This window comes from Bactrocera oleae, chromosome 3, assembly GCF_042242935.1.
Source record: "Bactrocera oleae isolate idBacOlea1 chromosome 3, idBacOlea1, whole genome shotgun sequence".
In the NCBI taxonomy this organism is placed as follows: Eukaryota; Metazoa; Arthropoda; class Insecta; order Diptera; family Tephritidae; genus Bactrocera; species Bactrocera oleae.
This window is the reverse complement of record NC_091537.1, coordinates 21,783,148-21,801,468: the sequence shown is the minus strand read 5'-3', so window position 1 is coordinate 21,801,468 and position 18,321 is coordinate 21,783,148. Positions and strand designations below refer to the sequence as shown.

The 18,321-nt window shown below is 33.6% G+C and overlaps 2 protein-coding genes across 5 annotated transcripts in view; one reads left to right on the top strand and one right to left on the bottom strand.

The window, feature by feature from the left end:
• Positions 1–9,149, top strand: part of Plc21C (Phospholipase C at 21C) — a 99,416-nt gene extending 90,267 nt beyond the window's left edge. Inside the window, exons 12-20 of one of the 4 annotated variants that reach the window (XM_036366757.2) lie at positions 187–400; positions 2,058–2,215; positions 2,284–2,454; positions 2,515–2,715; positions 2,784–3,114; positions 3,614–4,058; positions 4,125–4,508; positions 4,576–4,720; positions 5,966–9,149. In XM_036366757.2, the coding sequence (XP_036222650.2) occupies positions 187–400; positions 2,058–2,215; positions 2,284–2,454; positions 2,515–2,715; positions 2,784–3,114; positions 3,614–4,058; positions 4,125–4,508; positions 4,576–4,720; positions 5,966–6,235 (2,319 nt within the window). In that variant the 3' untranslated portion in view covers positions 6,236–9,149. Of the gene's footprint in view, positions 1–186; positions 401–2,057; positions 2,216–2,283; positions 2,455–2,514; positions 2,716–2,783; positions 3,115–3,595; positions 4,059–4,124; positions 4,509–4,575; positions 4,721–5,965 lie in introns of all 4 variants that reach the window. The other 3 variants (XM_036366754.2, XM_036366759.2, XM_036366756.2) reach the window with 3 other exon arrangements.
• Positions 9,150–14,231: 5,082 nt separating this feature from the next.
• On the bottom strand, positions 14,232–17,982 carry Ent1 (Equilibrative nucleoside transporter 1). The gene is made up of 6 exons (XM_014238124.3): positions 17,362–17,982; positions 16,068–16,371; positions 15,530–16,003; positions 15,376–15,461; positions 15,117–15,316; positions 14,232–15,056 (listed from the first exon to the last, which is right to left on the bottom strand). Exons 1-6 carry the CDS (start codon positions 17,701–17,703, stop codon positions 14,945–14,947), a joined length of 1,518 nt encoding a protein of 505 aa, XP_014093599.2. The 5' UTR covers positions 17,704–17,982; the 3' UTR covers positions 14,232–14,944.
• Positions 17,983–18,321: the final 339 nt, after the last annotated feature.

Sequence of the window (18,321 nt, the reverse complement as noted above, 5' to 3'; positions counted from 1 at the left end):
CAAATTATTAACTTGGCAAGTGCTACTACCAAGTGTATAAATAGTGTAGATAATTAAATTTTCTGTTTTTTTTTTTAATTCTCTTAGCGAGTGTTAATATTTTGCTTTAACATAACTGATATACATATAGTGCGAATTTAAATATTATTTTAATAAATAAAATAAATTAATTCCTTTCCCTATCAGCAAATTCGTCAGAATTCTAAGGACAGCACTGGCTCGTCGGATACGGACAGCTCGACGGACGATGAGTCAATGCCGAATGTAGCACCCAATCCTCCAGTAGGCGCCGATCCAACAGCGGAAAAACCACAGAAGGAAACTGAAGCGGCGGCTGAGCTCTCGGCGCTGGTCAATTACGTGGAACCGGTGCATTTTTATACATTCGAAAGTGCGGAAAGTAAGTGCACAACAATGATTTTAGATTATTTTTTAATCTTTGTAAAGGTTAAACTTATAAGCTTTTAACGCTACGAAGAGTATATTTTTGCAACTATTCAAGCGAACACAATTTTTATACTCTCAAGAACTTTTACTGCAGTTGAAAAATTTTGAATATCTCCTCCATTACATAGCTGGTAAAAATCTGGATATTAGGTAGATTGCTTTCCTCTTCACATGTAATTAAAAAAGTTGTTAGTTAATATTACCAAGATTAAAGGTGGTTAAAAATCAAATCATAATCACGCCTACTTCACATAGGAGGCCATTTGAATTTCGTTAGTTTCCTTTACTCTGTAATAGATAACTCAACAATCAATAAAGAGATCGTAAGAATACTTTGTACACTTTCACTTTTAACACTTTCTCTAAATCTCCTATAATACCTTCTGCTCAACGCAAAACGAGACTTTATCCATAACTCGACAAGGACATGACATATGGCCATACTTTTTTTTGCTTAGGTTGGCAGGACTGTTATATGTTTACATGTCAAATTTGAGCGCGATCTGTCACATAGTTTTTTAAGGCACTACAAACAAGTCAACCTCAAGTGTGTTTTTCGAATTTTACTATGGAAATTAACGTTGAGCAAAAAGTGTTTGTTTGAAATTTTGTTATTCCAATGGAATAAGTGCGACGGACGCAATGAAAATGTTGCAGAAGGCATATGGGGAGTCTTGCCTATCACGTGCACGTATTTTTGATTGGTATAAGTCGTTCAAGGACGGCCGTACACCGCTGGAGAAATTGCCCCATGATCGTCTTCCAGCAACGTCAATAAACGAAGAAAACGTCGAAAAAGTAAAGAAAATTGTGTTGGAAAATCGTCGTGTAACTGAAAGAGAGATAGCTAGTGAGCTTAACATATCAAATGGATCCGCTCATAGCATTATTCACGATGTTTTGGGCATGAACCGTGTGTCTGCTCGACTTGTTCCAAAATCCAGCTCATACGTCTCGTCTTGTACGCGATTATTTGACCAAAAACAACGCAAATATTGTTCCGCAAGCACCGTATTCACCCGACATGGCACCGTGTGACTTTTTTCTTTTCCCTAAACTCAAATTGCCGCTTCGTGGAAAGCATTTTCAGTCGATTGAAGTCATAAAAGAGAATTCGAAGAAGGAACTGAAAGCCATACCTAAAGCGGTCTACCAGAAGTGTTAGGAAGATTGGAAAAAAAGGTGGCATATGTGTAACGCCTCTAATGGTGACTATTTTGAAAGGGATAAAATAAATATTGAAGAATAATTAACCGTTTTTGTTGTTTGAGCCAGTCTCGTTTATATTTGAGCAGAAGGTATATCATATAGCAGAGTCTCCGTTTAGGTCAGACATATGCATATCTTAATAAAGTTAAATATCAATATTACAAGCCTTGATTTATACAAATTGTTGAAATAACTCAATTTCGGTTGCACCCGGGGTTATTTCCAATTTCTTTGGGTCTTGTGCGTTAGAATAAAGCTAAATTTAACTATTTGAATTCTTTACTACATTGCCTTATAATGGTAATGGAACCTGAAATGTAGTTTTGAACTTCCAACAACTTTCCTTTCAATAACACTAATTATGTTATATATTTACTCGGTCTCTCTTTTCTTTCCGTTAGAAAAAAATCGCTGCTACGAAATGTCCTCCTTCGATGAGAAACAAGCTACAGCGCTGCTTAAAGAGCGCCCAATTGAATTTGTCAACTACAACAAACATCAGCTCTCGCGTGTTTACCCGACTGGCACACGATTCGATAGTTCCAATTTCATGCCGCAGGTTGGTGAATTTTATATTACTTTTAATAAAATTTTCACTAAGCATCGCATTCACCTCCTTACTTACAGCTCTTCTGGAATGCCGGCTGTCAACTGGTGGCGCTCAATTATCAGACTTTGGACTTGGCTATGCAATTGAATTTGGGCATATTCGAGTACAATGACCGATCGGGCTATTTATTGAAGCCAGAATTTATGAGACGTACCGATCGACGTTTGGATCCGTTTGCGGAGAGCACGGTATGTTAATTCAATGCCTTTTTTAGTTCTTGCACAAATTTATAGGGTCACTCTTTACAGGTCGATGGCATCATAGCTGGTACTGTGTCCATCACTGTGCTGTCGGGTCAATTTTTAACAGATAAACGTGTGGGCACCTATGTTGAGGTGGAAATGTTTGGCTTGCCCGCGGATACAGTGAGAAAACGCTTTCGCACACGCATTGTACGCGATAATGGCTTGAATCCGGTTTATGACGAGGAGCCTTTTGTGTTCAAAAAGGTGAAGGGTTGCAATACATATTTAAAAATTTTTTTTTATAAAAATATTTCTTTTGTTTGTTGTGGCAGGTTGTGCTGCCCGAGCTCGCCAATATACGCATTGCGGCTTATGAAGAGGGTGGAAAATTTTTGGGTCATCGTGTTCTACCCGTTATTGGCTTATGTCCAGGGTATCGACATGTCAATCTACGCACCGAATTGGGTCAACCTTTGACACTAGCATCGCTGTTTCTCTATATTGTTGTAAAAGATTATGTGCCAGATGATCTCTCAAATTTCGCTGAGGCTTTAGCTAATCCAATTAAGTATCAAAGTGAGTTGGAGAAGCGCGACAAACAATTAGCCGTGTTGACCGAGGGCACCGAACCGATATCATCAGAGGAGGACATCACCAATTCATGTAAGTTTTAGAGCGCTTGCGTCTATAAAAATACCGTTTGTGTATCTATGTATATACAATATACATGTATTTGTAAGTTAGAGCGCATGAAATGAAGAATCTTGGTGTGGGTTAAATTTTTATTGTCGGTATACCGGTAGTTATTATGTATTTAGCGCCACATTTGTATTTTCTTCTGATAATTTCATGTAGAATACTTTGAATTTATTTGAATTTATACCTTCTTTGGTTATTTGAACTATTTGTCTCTATTTCTTTTTTCATTTATTTATTTGTATATCCTTCAAACTACTGTTGGTTACTGGACACTTCAACATTTTCCTCCTCTGTCTACAACTAACCAACTACACACTTAACACCATGCCACACAACAACAACAACACAAACACACAATCAAAACAAAAAACACAACGTTTGCTCGCAACCCGTTACCCCGTTAACCGTTAACCTGCCTGCGTCCATTAAACTTGACAAACAAAAGTCGTTTTTGTACAAGTAGGTGGCCAGAAGAAAGAGCTACGCCCCGTTGAGTCTACGACAATGAGTCCGAAGCACCGCGCCAGTATTACCACGGCCGCAATTTTGAGCGTCGATGCAAATGCTGGTGCTGATCACGACCACGCCGATACGGGCACTGCTGGGGGACCCGGTTTTACACATCAGCACTCGCTGGACTCAACTGCACAGACATCAATCAGACAGGTGGAGTCGTCACAGTTCGATGTGGATTTGGTGCGCGCAGAGCCACTGGATAAGATACTCGACAATAAGTTGGTGCGCGAGAAGCGTTTCGAGCTGGAAAAAAAGCTGGAGTCGCTGCGTAAGAAGCACGATAAGGAGAAGATCAAAATCGCTATGCAAAAGTCTAGTCCTATGGATGGTAATAAGAAACCCATGTTCAACATTGCCAGCAAGCTAAAGAAACGTCTCAGCAATAAGAGTCTGTAAGTGTCTTTGAATTCGTACTGCGCGTCTGCGCATGCGCATTGTGTTTTCACATTGATGGTTAGTAATTGTCTCTCCACCAGCGATACGGGTGTGGAAGTGCCGCCCTGCTTTCCGGATATTGGTGATCTCAACGACGACTGTGTGGATGGTGCCACCAGCAGTGGTGGCGAGAGTCCCGCACTGGTGACACGCTCACAGCAAGAACGTTTACTCGCCTCTTGTCGGGATTATTCAACGCAGTACCGTGACATACAGGAGAAGTATCATGAAATAATCTATGCCTTGGCGGACAAGGTGTTGCGCAATTCACAGGCAAATCAAATGAAACAACTGAAAGCGTCGCTTGATCGTGTCACTTCGGAGGTAATGCATCAGCTGCAAGAAGCGAGACGTACCGAAGTGAAAAACTTGTCGTCGGTTCATCGTGATCGTGATGAGTTGGTTAGGTGAGTCAAAAATTGTAGTGGCATTAACATTTTTCCAACTTAATAACATTTTCTTGTCCTTCGTTAGAATGAAGCGTGAAGTGGCAAGCTCGGTAGTGGAGCGCGGTGTAGCTGAGCGCGTGCGTCTGAAGCAAACCTACGACAAACGTACCGATGACCTGCAAAAACAACACGAATTCGTGAGGAATGCGTTGACCGAGCATCGAAACAAGGTGGGTTAAATATTTGTTTAACTCCTTAAATTCTTTATCTTGTTTTCAAACCCGAGCTGTCTTAAGTCGTAAATTTCAGAAGAGGAACTTTCTTTTCCCAAACTACAAAATATGCTATACAACTCTGAAGAATATTTCTAGAAGATTTGAGAAAATCGCTTCTGAGTTGTCAGTCCTATGTCTGACTCTTTGCGGTATCGTAAGCCTTTCTATCGTGCGTTTTGATATTGTCACACACATAAAATTATATAATATTAAATGGAGACGAAGTTATTTTAAGCGCGATATGCTGCGTTAAATATTGAACCACTTTTAAATGAAATGCTACATAGTACAGCCCCTATTCAACCGATTTCATCCAAATTTAGTACATTACATTCCAATGAAGGGCACGTAGATAGTCTGAATAGAAAAAGCTCCTACTTCTCCCATAACATTTTTTCAATTCTATAAGCTGTTTTGAATTCAATATAAATAAACGAAGCAATAATATATACACCCTTGGTGCCTTGTTTTGCGACCCCACTATTTCAAAAAATGGTTGAAATCGGGTTATATCTTCCCTCATACCCGCAACGAAATCCTCAAGTCGATAGTCGGCAGCTCCTGGGGAAAGAACAAAGAAACGTTGTTGGCAACATACAAGGCAATCTTTCCTCATTTGCGTCAACGTGATCGAGCAGTACGCCGACGAGAATTCGGACACAACAAACTTCAGAGTAGAGCCATCAACACCTTCACCACCTCCATCCCAGTGAATGGCATACTTGGAGTCAAACCACACCCATTGCAACTTCGTTCTAAAAACTGTAGCAATTTAAACTTCTACTTATCCAGAACCGACATACCAAATATATGACCAGCGTGCAATGATTCCCCGCATGACTCTAACCACCAGTTGGTCTCCGTCCAAACAGCACGTTTCCTGGGCCTTCTGTTGGCTGATTTCGACGGCTCTCTTAAGCTGAACATGTGCTAAAGGTCCAAAAGCATGAAAAGGCTGTTGTGCAGATCCAGCTTAGTACGTGTTGTATTGTTATAACTTAGGAGACCATCTTAATTAGGGTCAAACTGCAGAAAAATGATTTATAAATTAAAAAAAATTTATATTATTATATATAGATATGGTTTATTTAGAAACCGTATTGTCCCACTTTCATTGTTTACTCGTTAATATAAAATTTGTTGAGTTCATTAGCAGAACTCATATCAGTCCAAATTACTAATAAATAAACTTTCTTGCAGGCTCGACAAATACTCGAAAAGGAAGCGGAATCTCGAATTTGCGTCATTAGCAATGGCTTCTTGGTGCTCTTCAGCAGCGGTGGCGCTGCCTCCACATCGGCCACAAGCAATAACCTCACATTGAACTTGAATGGTGGCAACACTATATCGCCGGCACGTTCGAGCAACAGCATCACGAACAGCACTGGCGTTAGAAACAAAGACGATTTGGGTGGCGGTAACGACGAAACTGGCGCTAACCCTCTCGCAGGTGCGGCAGCGGGCGTTTAAAGGCTGCCTCAACACAACATCATAACAGTATTTGTTCTTGCGAGCCTAAAGCAAGGCGGAAAAAGTGTAAATCTAGCGTAAAAGTAATAAGATGAAAGGTGGTGAATAAGATGAAAGTAGTCAGCATGTTGAATGTGCATAATAATGGGTTCAATAGCAGTAGTCAGGGTGTAGAATTGCAAGTTATTGGGTTAGAATTGAAAATGTGTTAGTTTAAATGATATAAAACTACAAAAGTGTTATCTAATATCTAAATGTTGGTTGTTGATGTGAAAACTATTTATAAAACCTACTTGTTAATGATAACTGTATATGTGTAAATGTATGTATGTACTGAGTAAGGAGTAAAATTTATCCAAAATACATACGTACATTATATCACTCTACAGTACATTTAAACTGTTAAGTAATAGTATATATATATATACCATATATATGTACACATAAAAGTATGCATAACAAATATAATATAATATTTATGTGTTAGTTAAAACCAATCTTATCTTACACACTCACACTCACATATACTTATACAAATTAGTTGAATTAACTGTATTTGTATTTTAAACAAAATCCACCACAGAAACAAATAACACTAAAACTTAAGTACCGTTATATAGCAAGATTATCAATGGGTTAACGTGTATGTACTTTAATGTACCTCTAAACAATAATTAACATTTAGCGATAAGTATTGAAAAAACGTGTGGTAAATTAGGTAAACAAAATTGTTGTGAACTTTCTACATAGTTTTAGCTGATAGGTTTTATGCTTCAGAATGCGTACATACTTAGCATAGTTTATTTACAACAAAAATTTGTAAAACTTTCTATACAAAGTTGTTTAACGGTAACTGATGTATAAGTGTCTCTAAATTAATTTGTTAAAAAAAAATCTACTAAAAAGTCTACACTGAGGTGAGCCAACCAGAAACCAATTACGAATTTTCCCTTTTCTAAGCTTCTAAAAATATAAATTTTGGAATTGAAAAAAAAATAACCTGGTCTAGTTCGCTGAGGTCAAAAAAAAAAGTCATATTATTTTTATGAAAAAATCTTTTTTATTATTTATATGGAAAACTTTGAATGCTCATCCACACCCTTTGAAGTGAAGTTAAAGATCTATATTTCTTTGTTAAAAAATTATTCACTAAAAATTCTATAATAGGGTGCGCAAAAACAAACCAAATACGAATTTTCCCTTTTTTTAGCTTCTAAAAATACGTATTTGGTAATTGAAAAAAAAGAACACCTCAAAGGTAAATTTTTTTTGGAAATGTTTTTGTTCGAAAAGAATCCGACGTGAAAAAATTGTGACCTAAACGGTCCAACAGCTTGTGAAGCTTTGCATGCTCACTTAAACCCTTTTAAAATATAATTAAATTAATCTAAAAACTTTGTCTTGCAGTGATATTTGACTCTCTGTATATAGGTCCACTTTCATCCATAATTCGATATTCGTTATTTTTGGCTCACCTTAGTCTATAAAATATCTATATATTTATATATATATAATTGGATTTGTATATAAATATGTAGATCAAAACTAAATATATATTTTATACAATACTTTGCATAAATATGCTTATAAGTGCAATATTAAAACCATCAGCCAATAGCTGTACGCTCATCCAAGCATTAGAGAGTAGCGAATCGAACACGGTTTAGCAATTTTTGTATTTTAATTTATTTAAAGACAACAAAGTAAGGGTGTTTAGGACCCAAAATATTTCTTTAATCGTAAAATATTTAAATACAAAAAGGCAAGGCAAAGTTGGTTCTTCAAAAGAATGAAAAAGAAATTTACAAAATTTAAGCATACATCGTTCTTACTGGGTGTCTTTACTTTCGTGCTCACGCATACAATCGCAGTTCCTCTCATGCCGTTCACTGCGTTGAAGAATATTTAGTAGCATATTCAACTCGCTAACTTTTTTGTTGCTTTTAGTGGGAATTTTTTTTTTTGGTAAGAGCGAGCAGATGAATGGCGAATCGATAACTGCTAACACGAACTCTCTCAGTGTAATTTTTATAGATTTTCATTTGCGAGCACTTTTTCTATATGTAAAATATTGTATAAAATATATGCACGTATACAAATAAAAATCTGTGGGAATATTCAAATTTAATAAAAAAAAAATTTTTTTAAATAAATTAACTTTTTATTATTCGAAATAATTTAACTTCAACTGCCTGCTAATATTTATATGTGATTTAAATTTTTTAACTGAACTTAACAATTTATCGCACAATTTCCCACTGTTGTATTATTTATTTATTTATATTTAACTGCTTATAAGGGTTGTATTGTATTTAGTTAAAAATAGTTTAAAAAGCCGTTAGTCCAACTGCAGCAAATGTAAAAAACGAATCTCCAAACACGCACGTCTTCAACGTAACTACAATATTTACGAATGAAAACGAAGTTGCTCGATGTCTATTTGAACAAATTTTACTTTTAGCTTATATGTATGTTACTATATGAGTTATTTAATAGTAATTATTGGTAATTATAAAATAAAATTTAAATTTAAAATCTAAATATATTTATTTATTTTTAATTAAAACTTTTTTATGTTTTGATAGAAATTGGCGTCATAACTTATTATTTGTCTCGTAATTTTTAATTTTGCTTTTTCTGGCATGCGATAAATTTATAAATGAATGAAAATAAAATGAAATAAATAATTTTATGCTCGTAATATTTAAAAGAAATGTGTGCTTATGTATTTTGTTTACAGTTAAAGCACAAAAATTGTAATTAATTTCGCGTCGACTTAAGGAACTGATAATTAAACTATAATTTCTAGTTAGTTGACAATATTTATTTATTTCCCAACATATTTATTATGCATAAAACACTGTAATTTATACTAAACAAATAAAAATCTAAATGTTTGAACAAAAACACAGAATTTTAATTTTAATATTTTTTTTTTCTTTTTTTTTGTACTTTCTATGTACAGCTTTTTTATGGTCCACAACAACTTACACCTTTACAACACCATTAGAACAGAGACTGTTTTTTGTAATTATAAAAATTAAATTAACGAAATTAAAAAAACTCTCAAAGTGTGAAAAAGTACTCTAAAACTAAGTATTTTGTAGTAAAAAGAAAAAAAAAAAAACTCAAACTGACAATCACATTTATTAAAGAAGAAAAAATTTAATAATTATTTCACTTCTGCTGGAAGGGCTAAATATATAATTAAAATTACCATATGACTTTTTAGTAGATATGTATATGTTTGTATGTATGTATGTATGCATTAATTTTTTGGTTGTTTTTCTGGAAAAAACAGTACACAAGTATGACCTTGTGTAAACCCCTCTTTTAAAAAAAATTGCTTTGAAAGAGTTCAAATATTTTGGTGAGCGCTTGCTTTCTAAAGAAGCATTTTTACAGCTTGTCCATGATCCAAGCTAGCTATCATATTTTCTCAAAATTCGACAAATATGTAATTCAGATTATAATTATAATAATCAGACTAAACTCAAATCGTAAACATAATGTATTAATGTAGATCGCGGAAATTACGATCTTGTCGTCGATCGATTGTGATCGTGACAATATTTGTATCTATATAGAACTGGTTATTATTGAAAGCATGGAACGGCATTGTTCCGGCTTAAAGGTATTAAAATTTTATATAAAAAAGAAAAAACGTTAAGTTCACCGAAGCTATAATAACCTTCACAAAATATTCACAACAAGAACTTGATTTTTATCGATCAGTTTGTATGGCAGCTATATGCTATAGTGACTCGATCTGTATTATTTCTTCGGAGATTGTAATCCATGCCAAATTCAGTGAAGATATCTCTCGTTAAATGAAAAAGTTCTTAATGTAAGCACTTGATTCCGATCGTTCAGTTTGTATGGCAGCTAAATGATATAGTGATCCGATATCGGTGGTTCAGCAAATGAACAGTTTCTTGGAGAGGAAAGAACGTGTATAAAATTTCAGATCGATAGCTGAAAAACTGCGGGACTAGTACGCATATATACACACAGACAGATAAACGGACATGGCTAAATCGACTCATTTTATAGGGTCTCCGTCGTTTACTTCTGGTGTTACAGACTTCGTAGCAAACTTAATATACCCTGTTCAGGGTATAGCATAAATATCGGACGTTATAATGATAAAAATAAAATATCATATTCATATTTTTCAAAGAATAGTCTTAGCCTGCAGTACACCAAAACGTCGTCAAATTGAGATTCATTTATTTCGTAATTCAAAACGTCCCCGAAAGAACACATATTCTAATGATTTTAAGGGGGTAAAGTCGCCATTTTCACTTTCAAGTACTAAATTCAGATACCTAACGGTATTATAGATATGTATAGCTACATACAAAATGAAAACAAAAATTGCAGCGACCTTCTATTTTCAATAAACCTTGACTTTAATCTGACTTTTTACACAGATCCATTGCAATTTTTGATATAACATATGTACATGCTTATATACATACATATATATATATGATAATTTGAACTTAATTTACCTTAAAAGTAGCTAAATACACGAATACTTTGTTCGTGTTGATTAGAACTCGTACGATTAAAGTGAATTTAAATCAAATCGGAAATAATAGACTATCTTATAAACATACTCATTACTATTATCATTATTATTATCAATAAGTGTAAACACATATTTACAATGTAAGTAGTTACACTAAAAAAAATAATTATTTTCTAGAGTGAATTAACACCGAACGCTACCGATTGAAAACGATCAGTAGACGTGCAGGTCGACTAATTCACTCGCAATCTTTCTATGGACGGAAAAACCACCTTAGATGTTGTAATTCGCTTCTATGTATGTGTGTATGTTTTACTCGGACTCAGTATGGGTCAAGTAATGGCTTTAAATTTGATGTTCATGATATCGATGTTAATGTTGTCGTTATCCATAATCAGTGTCATTATTGTTGTTGTTTGTGTATTCATAAATACATATGTATGTATGTATAAACGTATGCGTAAATATAAAATGGTGAAAAACATTGTTAACGTCTATTAAAAGGAAAAATTTATAAAAAATTATACGATTTTGAAAATTATAAAATATTTTAAACATTTAAAAAATTATAAAAAGTATAAAATAATAATAAAAAAAAAATTTAATAATTATAAAAATATGTTTTCGAAAATTATATATAACGTATTGAAAGTGGGATCCTAACGGACAGCGGTGTGGCGCAATAAACAATCTAAGACTGAAAAGCGGTATTTTTTTACTAATCGAACGAAAATTATTTTTTATGTAAAATTAATTATTTTTCTTTATTTAACCTCTTACTGCAGACGAGTATATAATGTTACTATTATTATGAGAATATGTCTGACATTGTTTTTCACCAGTAAAAACTAACCGATTAGTTCACAATAGCAACGTTTGTGTGTCATTTGTTAGTAGAAACGACTTAAAATTTCCAATGTATTTCAATCGGTGTCTAAGTGTGTGTTTAGATGTTTAACAAAATAACGTTAAATATATATTTTAGTTGGCAATAGAAAATATAGCAATAAATTTCAAATAAATGTCAGTAAAAAAAATCTAAATAATTAAAACAATTAATCAATAGTATTATGTAACGAACAGAGGTTCATTTGTGGGCATATTAATGGAACTGCATATGTATGTATATGTGTATAAAATGCACAATATTAAAAAAAAAAATATTCAATTGCAATTAATCATTGTTAGTTGGTGTTGTAAATGTATGTTGTTGCTGTATTTGTACATAGCACAAACGTAAAAAATATAAAAACAAAAAACGAACCTTAAACAAATCGGATATGAGTAATTGGAGCAAAGCTTTATCACTTACTTTCGACTAAGTGTAAACTAAAACTTTAACCAACTATTGAAGCTGTTATAATGTTTTAAATGAAAACCGTATTTTATGCTTAAATTACAGTTAAGTTTAAAAATTTGCTTTTAGCATTCCTCCATTTATCATTAACAAAAAAATTGTACACCCAAAAATTTAAAAATTATACTAATTAAAAATAATTAAATACTAAACTACATAATTTATTATTTGAAATTACTCATATAATATAAATTTAAAATTTATTTTATACTGAAATGTGCTACTTGCATGTCAAAAGTTAATTCAAACAATGAGGCTTAAACAAATATCGTTCCATATAATTTAAGTCCATGAATTTGTTATAAATAATTGAATTTAAAAACAATAAAGAAATTATGTGTAGACGATAAGATTCGTTCGTTGATTTGGTAGTGGGAGAGTGTATGAGAATTAATACATTTTCTGCAAACTTGTTAAATACAAAATCCCTTAGTGGAAAACTGTTGATTTTACAAGAATAGAAAAGCAAAAATTTTCAAAAAATATTTAAAAACATGAAAAAACGTTGACTTTCACTGCCCCAAGTTATAATAGCCTTAACTAATAAAGGACGGTCAATAAAGAATATTATTTGAGTGTTTTGAGGCATTTGCGCGAAAGCATCCGGATTTTTCATGACGATAATGCGCCACGTCACCGAGCTGTAGTTTCAAATGATTTTAAACCAAAAAACACGTTCAATACCATCGATCAACCACCGCATTCACCGGATTTAGTCCCATGTGACTTTTTTTTCCAAAACTCAAGTTACCACCGTTTCAATTCGATTGGGGCCGTAAAAGAAAATTCGCAGATGGAACTGAAGTCGATCCCGGACAGCACCTACAGGGCATGTTACGATGATGTTGAAAAGAGACAACTAAATAAATATTGATGAAGATTCAAAATTTTTCGTTTTATTTAAAATTAACGAAATTTTCTGGTCTTAATATATGCTATAGCGATCTAATGTCTGCGGTTCCGACAAATGAGTTGCTTCTCGGAGAGAATTGAATTAATAAGTTTTACTTTTAGAGCAATACCTAGGCAGCATGACTACCAGTCTGATCACTACACACACGCAAGTGCGACAATCGCCCCTGCGGGTAATGCAGATGAACCACCATCTGTACACAACTCCCTTACTTCTAAGATCACTACACTTTACCGCGATTAACCCGACATTTACAACAGAACTGAAACGGGCTAGAGATCGAATTGATGAGCCGGGAGATCATATCGATAGCTGCGGTCCAAGAAGCCAAGCTAAATAGCCGCTTAGATCTTCTGAGATGTGCAGGTTTCAACGTATTACGTAAAGATCGCGATGATGATGGCCTAGCCTTTATTTTGCACGACACAGTGCAGTATCGTCTTATATTGTAGATGGCGACATCGACCGCAGGAATATTATCCTAATAGCTCGAAAATTTAATATATACATCCCCTCAGTTACTTGTTGTCCAACAAGATATCGCCCGAATATAGATATGTTGCTTCGTGGTGAGAACCGATTGGTACTTGGCGACTTACACGCGCGGCTCTTGGCACTCCTGCCTGTGAAACTATCGTAGGGGGATGGAGCTAGCGGAACAGATACACGATTCGACATTCTGCACAATGAATGACGAAGCTCCCACCAGAGTTATGGGTACCTGTAGCAGCACGCCTGATATCACCTTCGTTAGTGGTGGTCTGATAAACCGCATAACTTGGCGACCTATGCTCTCGCATTAGACCAAATGCCCATAATAATATCGATCGAAGAAAAAACTTTTTGAAGGGATACATAAGAAAATAATATAGTACTTATAAATAAACTTTTTAATATTATTATTTCAAGTTCAATATTGCTGATTTTTAGATTAAAAAAATTCACTTAAATTAATCGTTATTAATATTAGTAAAACATTTTCTTAAATCGACAATAAATAAATTTTGGTTATTATTATTAATCATAATAAAAATACTAGAAATATTTTGTTTTTTGAAATTAGTAAGAAATTAAATTTTTGTAATCAATTTCAAACATGTCACCAGTCATATTGAAGAATTGATATTATTTATATATTAATTATTATTCACATATATTTTATTTTGCTCCTAAATTAAAAAAAAAAATGTAATTGGTTAAAAGCATTTGGTCAAAAGACGTTATTTTATTAATGTGTTTAAAAAATATTTAGTTTAAAATTGTTCTACATAAATTGTTATAAATTTAAAGAAGACTTATAACGATATTTCTGATTTTTGCTTACTTCTCTTTTGATCGTTTCTTAGAACATGAATTTGACAACAATACTTTTCACTTATTATGCATTGACCTTGATTCAATATAGTTTTACTTGTCCGATTATTTAAAAATAAAACGTAGATAAACATAGTGAATTATAACATAATTGGCGTCATACATTGTCTTTTGGAAAAAACAAGAAAAAAAATTAAAAAGAAAAATTAAAAATCAAACAAAAATTCCAAAAAAAAATAAAATAAACATAAAAAAATTACAAAAAGATAAAAAAAAGTAAATATTAAAAAACTACACATAAAAAATTAAAAAACTACAAATAAAATAAAAAAATTAATAAAAAAATAATAATTAAAAAAAATAAATTAAACAAAATATTAAATAAAAAAATAAATTAAACAAAAATTTAAATAACAAAATAAATTAGAGAAAAAATTTAAGAAGTAATTTAATCAAAATTTTGATTTTGGCACGCTTTCGGCTGAGCTAATCTCATTATTAAATTCTAAATCGCCTATTTCTCAATATGTTTTCATTACAATATAATATTTCTATGTACAAGGCACTAAGTTTTGCGTTCCACACCCGATATTACAGCATTTGTACAAAAGCCATGCTTAGTAATGAGCCAATTGCCAGTCCTGAACTAAGGCTTGCTGCCATAATGGATGAGGCCATTTCTTTTTCGTGCCGCATGACAGATCTGAAATTTGCATAAACTTAAAATTAAAAGCATTATTTTGTGAATTGACTTCACACTTGCCTCGGCGCCATTATTAAGCTGATATTTGCCAAATAACCGTTAGTTATACCAAAGCTAATCATCAATATGATAAATGTTATATCGGTATGCACCAGCACGGGTAGGAAATTGTGTACATTACTATTCGCACAGAGAAAGAACGGCACGTACAGCAGACGTATCACAGTCATTAAAAGCACCGTGTGTGGATTATCGCGCGGCTGCAATAAAATGTAATTAATATCACTCAGATTTTAAGCTCACTTATTCAGCAACTTACTCGCTCCCACAAACCGGCCAGTATACGGCCAAAGTAGTCACCAGAATTGAAGAAGAGATAATTTACCACTGGCATGTAGTAAATATCTGCAAATGATTTAGTTTTTTTTTATATACAATATTATCTAATATTCACACTAAATAAAGCGCCTTACCATTCCATGCGTGTCCTTTACCGTAATTTTCAGATTGCATTAGCTCTGTGACCGATGGATATACCGAAATAGTGGTCGCAAAGAGTAGACATATGTTGACAGCTTCAACGTAAATTTTTCCAAACACATCCCTTACATTGGGGTCTAAATCTACGCCAGTGTCCACACTACGACTATGTGAGGGTGTGTCGGCCAAAATTTTGTACTTATCATCTCCCTTCACATAATATTTAAAAAATGGCTGATGTGACATAATTATATAGCAGATAATAGATAGAAAAACCAAAGCGCTACCAATGATGAAATATATCAGAGCAGTAACATCTGGAGCAGAGCCAAACGCTAGCACTAAAATGAAAGCGAGCGCCGACAGTATACCGCCCAAGGCTTGACCACTGACCAAAGCAGTCATATAATGTGATGGGAAGAGACCGGCTACACCGAATATACCGCCAGACATTATGGCCGAACATACTGAAACAATACAAAATTTGGTTAACAGACACAATACAGATATGGTTTGCTATATAGTACTTACTGTTAATGATTACAACCGTAAACAATGTGATTAAGAAAAACTGTTCCTGCCAGTGGTCGGTGTTGATTTCAACAAAGCTGGTGGTTATTATGAAAATGCCTAAAATAGTGAAAAGTGTTGCTAACATTTTCACTTTCAGTGAAACGAGATGCCCGTAAATGGCGTTAAGTATGAGAAAAGTAGTGCCCGAAATAGATGCAGCGAGCGTTAGATCACAGGTAAAGCTTTTTTGCATTGGTGTCAGTTCTGGTATAACATCGGAGGTTTCGTTGATGGTCGTGTTTCTGAATTTAAACATCCAATACTAAAAGTAAGAACGCTCTTAGATTAGTATCCTTCAGAATGTGTTAAAACTATTATATATACATATCGAACATACACATATCGAATTTTTCCATACAAGAACTGGTTTTTGATCGATGAATTTGTACGTCAGCTATATGTTATAGTGATCTGATCTGAACAATTTCTTCAGATATATACCGTTGCTTTAGGCAATGTTCCAATAAAATTTCGTAAATATATCTTTGTTAATAAAACAGGTTTTACAATCAAGGACTTGATTATGATCGATCAGTTTGTATGGCAGCTATGCCCAACAGCGATCCGATATCGGCGGTTCCGACCAACCTTGCTTAATTGTAAAACCATTTATAAGAATTTACAATTATGTGCTATTGATCTTAGTTTTTACTTTAGTGAGTCACGTATATACGTATATTTGTTTAGATCATACGTATTTAATTGCAAATTTTTTTAGGCCAAGGCATATTCATGTTATTACTCATATGTATGATGGTACTACATACATATTTAAATACTATATCCATTCAACTAAATATTTCAACACTTGTACATTAACATCTGTTATTCATTATGTGTAGAATATGCATATTTAGAAACTGATAAGCTTTGTTTACTACAAAAGATTTATGTTAAAATAATAGGACTCATTTTCCTCATACTGATAAGTATTACAAAGAAATATACATGTATGTATGTATGTATGTATACACAATGAACAGACTAAAAGCAAGGTTTTCATATTTTATATCTCAACTTTTGAAAATATATGGTTTCAGTGCAGTAGTGGAAGTTTTGGGTACAAAAAAAAAAAAGGAAAGGTTGTAGTGTTTTTCCTATGAAGAAAGCGATTACAGCTGTGCAACTGCAACTTGTTATCAAACACTGTTTTTTTTAGAGTGCAGCACTGCGCAAAACACAACATTGATTGTGAAGGAACAGTAAGTTTTTTGTTTTAGTTGCTTTTTTACAAAACACTCGATCCACTTACATCTTCTGCTGTTACGAAAAAGTTCCATGGTGTCATAGTGGCAATGCCCAGCAGATAGAAAACGGTATAAGTATAGTTATAGCGATCAGGTGGCGCATCAGTCATCAATATCTGTCCGTGACTATGTATTTGTTCTGAATCCAATTCGTTATTCATTGTTGGCAAAATTGCTGGCATACACTTTATTTCATCCTCATCGCTTGATTCAGCAATCGCGCTAAATCTGTCTGGATTTGCTGAGCTACCAAAGTTGTCGTCAATTGCACTACCCCGATATGGTACCTGCTCGTTTTCGACAAGTACTTGTCGATCCGTTGCTCTACTCCTTTTTCTGAATGCCATGATACTTGTGGTTAGTTTCGTTGTTCTTTGTCTCACTTATCAAAGTAATTATTGTTTAGGACTCGTACGGTGTTTGTTACATTGATTCGCCCTGTTGGCTAACTCAACCCTTACTGCAAGCGACAGGCAGTAGCAACATTTACAATTTGCTTGTAGTTAACAATAACATTTGTCTTTTTTACGACTTGGTATAATATTTTTTGTCACTTCTATTTATCAAGTAATCAATGGCAGTCGCGATTATGTGAACATAAACAAACGATCTAATTACAAGTAATAGAATGGGTGTTATTATTACTGAGATATTCGATAAGCGTTTGGGTAGAAAGTTATCGACTATGTGGGCGTAGTTATCGGAATGTTAGGTTTCGCGCAGAGAAGAATATACGTTCTCTGTTTCGCGTTATTAAAATATAATAAAAACATAAGGATTGTTGAGTTTGTTTAAAAGCTGAGTATGTTTTCTAATCATTCGTTACCATATTATCAATTTTATTCCACTATATTTGTTTTTAACGAATGTGGCATGTTATTAAATTAATATTATAATTATATACAAACCATGAAACATTCAATGTCCCGTTTTGGCCGTAACTTGGTGCGTTATAGGCTAAATTT

What these genes read in the sequence shown, in the direction of transcription:
- Ent1 (XM_014238124.3), bottom strand. Translation starts at nt 17,703, where the DNA reads ATGGCATTCAGAAAAAGGAGTAGAGCAACGGATCGACAAGTACTTGTC. An exon ending in TTTTCGTAACAGCAGAAGAT is followed by an intron (nt 16,372 to 17,361) that starts GTAAGTGGATCG and finishes TCTTACTTTTAG; the next exon opens with TATTGGATGTTTAAATTCAG. An exon ending in TAAAGGACACGCATGGAATG is followed by an intron (nt 15,462 to 15,529) that starts GTAAGGCGCTTT and finishes AATCATTTGCAG; the next exon opens with ATATTTACTACATGCCAGTG.